The sequence below is a fragment of the Marmota marmota genome, unplaced genomic scaffold, assembly GCF_001458135.2.
Source record: "Marmota marmota marmota unplaced genomic scaffold, marMar, whole genome shotgun sequence".
NCBI lineage: Eukaryota > Metazoa > Chordata > Mammalia > Rodentia > Sciuridae > Marmota > Marmota marmota.
The window spans coordinates 3988082-3995168 of record NW_026000051.1 but is presented as its reverse complement, the minus strand read 5'-3'; the positions used below and the strand labels follow the sequence as shown (position 1 = coordinate 3995168).

Sequence of the window (7087 nt, the reverse complement as noted above, 5' to 3'; positions counted from 1 at the left end):
CTTATGCCCAGCCCAATAACCTACCTTCCTTCCTTCCTTCCTTCCTTCCTTCCTTCCTTCCTTCCTTCCTTCCTTCCTTCCTTCCTTCCTTCCTTCCTTTCCTTCTTTTTTTGGTACTGGGCATTGAACCCAGGGGTGCTTAACCACTGAGTGCCAGCCTCCCCCCCCTTTTTTTTAATCTAGAGACAGGGTCTCACTAAGTTGCTTAGGTCTTTGCTAAGTTGCTGAGGCTGGCACTGAACTCGCCCTCCTCCTGCCTCAGCCTCCCAAGCCACTGTGCACCACCACACCCAGCTGTAACAATAACCTTTCTAAGCAAACCAGGACTTGCTGGCTGAATGCCAGCAGTGGCCTAAGCATCAGCTGCATGTAGAGGGCAAGGAAGGAGCCCACCTGAGCTAGACAGAGAAGGCCCTGTGGCCACAGCAAGCGCCATCTAATCAGGTGGGCCCAGGTGCCTGGGGAGCATCACCCTGGGTTCTGCCTATCCCACCATTCTGAGGTCTTTTTCTAAGGGGCAGGAATGGAGGCTGGAGGAGAGAATCTCGTCTTTCACTTCCCTTGTTCACCCACCAGATCAATGGCTTCTAGTCTTCAAGTGCCTGTTTTAACCTCATGTCATTCCATTCAAGCACAGTGGGGCGGGCTGGGGAGAACGACTATCTAATAACTAACCACGAGCCCACAGGTCCTCAGGAGTCATCCCACAATCTGGCTTCCCTCTTTCAGCCTCTGTGTTCACATCTCTAAAATGAGAGCCCAGTCTCAGTGAGGCTCCTGGTTAATATGCAAGGAGTGACAATTATTACTATAAAGGGGGGTGCACAATGATGGTGCCATTGGTGAAGCCCTCAGGGCTGTGGAAAGGGGATGCCTGGGTTAGAGGGTAGGATGCTTCTTTTCTTCCTTCCTTCCTTCCTTCCTTCCTTTCAGTACAGGGGATTGAACCCGGGCCTTGCACATTCTAGTCAAGTGCTCTACCACCAAACCATATTTCTAACCCTTTTTTAAAATTTTGAGATAGTCTTACTAAGTTGCTGAGACTGGCCTAGAGCTAGGGAATCCTCCTACCTCAGCCTCCTGAGCAGCTGGGAGTATAGGCGCGTGCCACCATACCCGGTGGCAAGGACTCTTTCTGTGGCTGAAATTAAACAGGTGTGTCCCCTGGTCTGAAACCTTCAGTGATTTCACATCCCCTGCTGGAAAATGGGCAGACTCTTCAAATCAGTACTGAGTCCCTTGACCAACCGGACCTCATCAGTTATGTCCCTGGCTGTGGTCCACCTGTGCCCCTTGCCTCTACCAGCCTGGCTTCTCTAGCCCCTGCCTTCCATGCACATGCTCACACATACACACACTCACCTGCACACTCGCAGACCCTGCACCTCCCAGTGTCTGAGTCTGTGCCCTGTACAACCAGCGTTCCCACACCTTGCCGTCTGTCTTTCCCACCCTTCTTCTTGCTGTTGCCCTGTGGGGCTCACCTGGCCATGCGGAAGATGAGGCAGCTGCCCTGGCCCCTCTCGTCCTCATGGAGACAATGGAGGGCCATCAGCAGGCTGTAATCCAGCACGTTGAGCTCCCGGAGGAAGGTGGTGTCCAGTTCCATCTGGCGGAGAAGCCAGCTCCGTTGGGGCCCTGAGGAGCATCAGTAACCCCCTGAGCTCTCAGCATAGGCTAGCCACAGGAAGGCAGGTGTCATTACAGTCCCCAATTCACAAATGGGGAAACTCATCTATCATTTTCCTCGGCCACCTAGCTTTGCAAGTTGTGAAGCCAGGATTTGAAACCTGTTCTACTTGACCCCAGAATCTAGGCTCTTAAGGACTCAGGCAAAGGGCAGTGCAGGGACATCCATCTGCAATTCACCCTGGCATAGTCGGTGACCACACCCATGGCTCACCCACGTTGATGGTCTTGCCCTGAAAGTTGAGGTCCTTCAGCACTAGGACAAGGGGACTGCCCTCAGGGCCCGGCTCCACCCAGCGGCTCACCTCGCAGCCCTTGATATCATACCTGAAGGTGGGGAGACAGGTTCAGCTTTGCATAGACAAGACACACAACAACTCCACAAGTTAGAAGACTTTCTACTGGGTGACTGTTGGTGTAGACACCAAACTCCTTACATACAGCATCTCTAAAACTCAGAACAACCCCAGTCTGCTAGTGGCCCCATGCTAGAAATGAAGAGAAGGGGTCTGGAGGGTTCCTCTGACTTCTCTGAGCCACACAGTAAGTAAAGACCAGAACAGGGATTCACACTCAGGCCTCTGGAAGCCCGGCCCTGATGTAGCTCATCTTGTAGCTGCTTCTTGACACCTGGTCAACCCAAGAGTGTCCCAGAAGCAGGGACATCACCAGTAGGGCAGGGGAAAGTCGATGGCTGTGGGGAACCTGCAGGCAGAGTCGGGGGGGGGGGAGCTGTATATAACTGGCTGGGTTTGGATCCCTGCTCCTCTTATTCATGGTATGACCTTGGCCTTCCTCAGTTCCTCAGCTATAAAATGACAATGGCAACACCTACCCCTCCACCTCCTTCTGGGAGTAAAGAAGATAATGAACGCAAGAGCTCAATACAGTGCCCAGAGCATACTGAGTGCGCAGGAGATGCAGGTGGCTGGTGTCACTGTCTCTGGCCCACCGGGTCTTTGGAATGTCCCTTCTTCCTCGGCCTCGGTGAGTATGCTTTAGGTGAGGCACTCCAGGTGGCATCGTGGCCCTGTGCCTACTCCCGGCCAACTCACCTCTCGGAGATGCGGCCGGCGGGGTAGAAGACGCTCTGCATGATGATGAAGTATTTCTGGGGACAGGCGTGAGAAGTGAGGGAAGCCAGGACCTCACCTTCCAGCCGCCCTCCGCCCAGCCACCTTGTCTCGGCCTCACCCACCTTCTTTCCCTGGGCCACCCTCAGGCTGTGGACTCCTGGAAGGGGAGAGGGCGCAACATGAGGCCCCCAAGTTCCACACCCTGGGTCCAACCAGCCTCCACGCCAGCTCCAGGACTCCTCTTCAAAATTCGCGGCATCCTGAGCCCGTCCCTCCAGGCCCCGCCCCCAGACCCCTTCTCTGACTCGAGCGGGTGTCCCCACCCCAGACAAAGCTCCAGCCACGCCCCCACATGCACGGTCCCGGCACTCACCTGACTGTCCAATCCCAAGTCTGTGCCCTGGGGCCCCGCCCCAGACCCTGGCCCCGCCCACAGACCCCAGCACTCGCGGGAAATTTTGCCCTCTGAGGCCCGGCCCCAGCCCGCGTACCCAGCAACCGGGCTAGCAGCGAATGCGGGTGCCGCTGTAGGTGCTGCACGTAGCGGGGCAGATGGGCGAGCAGCACCCTCACCTCCCGGCGCCGCTGGGTCTTCAGAAAGAAGCGTTGGTCGTGGCTGCGGGGTGGGGAGGGGGTGTCTCTGTCTAACCTGGCTGAAGAGTCTCCCACCCGGCCTCCTGCATGAGGCTCCTCCTCCCGGGTCTGGTCCTGTGGCCTCTCCGCCCACCCTGGCCCTCCGTCTTTCCTCCCCACATTAGACCTCCCCCTGGGCCTGATCTTCCCTGAGCTTGACCGCTGTTTCTCTCCCCAGTGGACTCTCCCCCTGCCCGGGGTGCCACCTCCACCCCGCTCCCACCCCTGCAGCAAGCTCACGACAGGAAGAAGCTGGCCTTGCTCTTAGAGGTGCTGAGAAACTGCAGGTAGGGGCCGCCGGGGCCCAGCGCAGCCTGATAGTCCTCTTCGGCTAGACCCAGGGAGCGCCGCAGCCGGGCAAAGGCTGGGCCAGCGAGGGTGCCCAGCTCGAAGCCCTGGGAGGGGAGCAGGGTGGAGTGGGAGTTGTGCGGGGGGGGGGGGGTCACGCAGAAAGAGTAGCTTCCAGGGAGTCTCCGCTGGTTCAATTGTCCCTGCAAGGCCCCTGGAACCAGCCATCACTCCCACTGCACAGATGGGGAAACAGGAGGAGCCTGCGCAAAGACCAGGCAGGACAGGCCCTCTCCTGCACAGCAGTCTTGGGCTTCCTACCTCATGAACCTGGGTCAGGACCTCAGAAAAATCCTCCTGGGAGGGCAGCCCCTGCAGGGAGCAATAGAGGGTGTCAGGGAAGGTCAAGGCAAAGTCCCCCACTGCCTTCCCCAGGAGCTCAAGTGTCCTATACCTGGCCTTGCCCCCTGATCTCAATTTGATTTCTTCAGCAAACAGGGACCTGAAGTGTCCCTGTGTGTGACTGAATTGGACAGATGGACTGCCAGCACTCCCAGGACTGGAGGAAGGGCCTCTGTAACCCGAGGCAGGGTATGTCTAGTCCACTGCTGGGTCCTCAGCACAGGCTCTGAGTCAAGCATGGCACATCACTCAGACACAAGTGTTAGCCAAGTGAAGTCAGATTTCATCCAGTACAGAGAGATGGACCTGCCTGATACATCCTGGAAGGGGCAGGATCACAGAAGGCTTCCTGGAGGCTTCCTGACCCTAAGCTGAAATATGAAGGGTAATGGAGAGGGTGCTCATGGCAATGCCATCATTGTGGAGCAGTGTGCAAGGAAGCAGGTGCACTCAGTAGCCAGTAAGGCAGAGATGGAATGAGGATGAGGTTGGACAGTTGACCCTTATAGACAGCAGGGTCTTGAGCCATGCCGAGTATTGGGGCCCTGTGGAAGATTTTCAGCTGGTGTAGAATTCAGATTGGGTTTAGACTCATTGGGGACTCTCCCTCAACCCCAGGTCTCTGTACCAGGCCTTGGCCATGTGATATGGCCAAACTGTGCACATGTGCACACACACAAACAACATACATGCTCACCCAGGCCTGCCCAGCTGCTGAGCTTGCAGCTGGGTGACCCTTTCTGCTGAGCCAGCATGGCCCCAGCATAAGCTCCAGGGAGGATGGGCTGGGCTGGCAGGGTGGGGGTGGGATCCCTTCTCAATTGTACACCCTGACAGGGAAGGGATGACCTCAGAAACCAGAATATAAATCCCTCCATCCATTATGCAGATGGGGGCACTGGGGCCTAGAGAAAGGTTGAGGCCCACTTAGAGTCTCACAGCAATCACTTCAGTCAAGGGGTCCCTACACCCCCAAGAACCTAGGATTTCCACCACCTCAGAATGTTCCTCTCTCCCTGCAGGAGGCACAAACCTGTCCCTTCCTCTGCTTAGCCCTCTCTAATCCTCAGTTCAGCAGAATTAGCAAGGCAGGCCATCATCCAGATCTTGCCCTTACTGTTGTGGGGTGCATGAGACCGCCTGGCCATTTACCATGAGTGGGTGGTCTACAGAGACCTGGGTGGCTGCCCAGAGCCCTGCTTGCATCATACATGTCAACCCATGCAGCTCATGCCCTGGGCTGATCTCAAACAGACCCAGGCGTGATTGCTTGTCTCGAAGGCGCCAGAGGATGCCACGCCGGCTGGAGCTTGATGTGGCTGCTCTGCGTCCAGCCTCTGGGGAGGGGGCCAGGACCTGGTGAGAAGAGGCAGAGGAAGCAAAGGGCAGGTGAAGTCATCTCAGAGGAGAAAGACCCAGGTTTAAGTCCCACTTCCACTACTGTGAGTCTTCCTCTCGTCTTTCTCTGCTTCAGTCTCCTCAACTGTAAAATAGAGATAATGCTGTGCCCATCTCACCAGGTGTTGGCCCTCAGCATCCAAAGAGAGCAATGGTTATCATAGGCAGAGCATGCGTTCTGCCGTCAAACCAAGCGGAAGCTGACATCCTTTCATCAATCGCCCTGGGTAAACCCCTGCCTCACTTTCCACCTGCAACACCAGAACTATAGTAACTCCTGCGCGGCAGGTATCAGCTGTGTTACTGTTGAGTTTGAGCTCAAGCACAGGAAGCCTTGACAGCAGGAGCTGTGATGCCGGTGATTCAGTCACATATCTGCGCATGTATGCTGAGCTCCTCCAGGCCAGCGTGGAGGGTCAGCACGATGCTGAGATCAATACCAGTTGGCCCAACATGTGTCCAGCACTGGCTGAGCTGGACCTCCTAACAGCCCTATGAAGGAGGAGCTTTTGTCATCATCCCCATTTTCCTATAAGGAAACTGAGGAAGACCTGGGGAATACCCGCCAGATCACCCTCCTTCTTCATACCTGTACCTCATGTGGGGCGTGTCCTGGCCCTCACCCAGGGTAGAGCCCCTCCTTGACTGGATGGGGGCGTGTCCGCGTTTTTGGCTGAGGGGAGGCCCAACCCCTGCCCACCAACCGTTCCCTGTCTTCTCTCAGGTCCGCACCTACCTCGCGAGGCCCGGGGCTTGGTGCGGCCATCGCCCCCGCAGCAGCTTCCCGGGCTTTGGCCGCATCCTTGCCGCCCCGCTGCAGGATCCAGGCTCCGCCCCTGCCTCAAGGCTGACCAATCGCGCGGCACCGGCCTCGGCTGCGTCCAATCGGAGCGGGGGGCGCTGGCGATCGCCTGCAGGTCCCGCCTCTGAGGCTGCAGCATCTTTCAGACCGCGGTCCAGGAGGGGCGGGGCCGCGGGGCGCTAGCTAGGGTCCTGGTGAGCTAGGACCTCCACATTCCCTCCTGGGGTCTGGGATGCGGCTTTCCTGGGCCCATGGTGGGGGGGCGGGTAACCTCAGTCCTGCCCCGCCCACTCATTCAGTTGTGAAATTCCCATCAATTGTCTTTGAAGAGATGAAACTAAGATCCAGAGACTACCTCCAGGTCACACAGGAAGTCGGAGAATCCATTCACTCATCGCATATATTTGGAACACCCACTTGGGGCCGGGAACACGGCTAGGCCTCGGAAATTTAGTGGCAAGCAAGTGGGTAGAATACAGCCGCTAGTGTGATCTTTTAAAAGCATAAATCCGATGATGTCACTCTCAAGCTTAAAGCCACAATGGAACAACATTCAAACTCCTTGCCATCACCCCAGGCCTGTCTGTCTGCCCCAATCCAGACCCAATCCTAACTATCCTCCCTCTCCACCCCCCTCAGCCAGCCTCCTGGGTCCCTGCTGTTCCCCCACCAAACTCTTAGCTGGAGGCTTTTTGTTCCTCTGCTTAAAGTCCTTTCCCCCAGACTTTCACTTGCCTTGGTCCCTCTTGTCCCCTTGCAGGACTCAGCACCCCTCCCCACACTCTTGAGCATGTCACCT

At 56.8% G+C, this 7087-nt stretch overlaps 1 protein-coding gene across 2 annotated transcripts in view; it reads right to left on the bottom strand.

Annotated features, from left to right (window-relative positions):
• Positions 1–6825, bottom strand: part of Pip5kl1 (phosphatidylinositol-4-phosphate 5-kinase like 1) — a 9707-nt gene extending 2882 nt beyond the window's left edge. The window contains exons 1-9 of one of the 2 annotated variants that reach the window (XM_048812987.1): positions 6223–6825; positions 5241–5444; positions 4008–4058; positions 3639–3793; positions 3257–3381; positions 2888–2922; positions 2745–2800; positions 1904–2016; positions 1485–1638 (exon numbers count right to left, since the gene is read on the bottom strand). In XM_048812987.1, coding sequence (XP_048668944.1) covers positions 1485–1638; positions 1904–2016; positions 2745–2800; positions 2888–2922; positions 3257–3381; positions 3639–3793; positions 4008–4058; positions 5241–5444; positions 6223–6252 — 923 coding nt within the window. In that variant the 5' untranslated portion in view covers positions 6253–6825. The remainder of the gene's footprint in view (positions 1–1484; positions 1639–1903; positions 2017–2744; positions 2801–2887; positions 2923–3256; positions 3382–3638; positions 3794–4007; positions 4059–5240; positions 5445–6222) is intronic. The other variant, XM_048812986.1, reaches the window with a different exon arrangement.
• Positions 6826–7087: the final 262 nt, after the last annotated feature.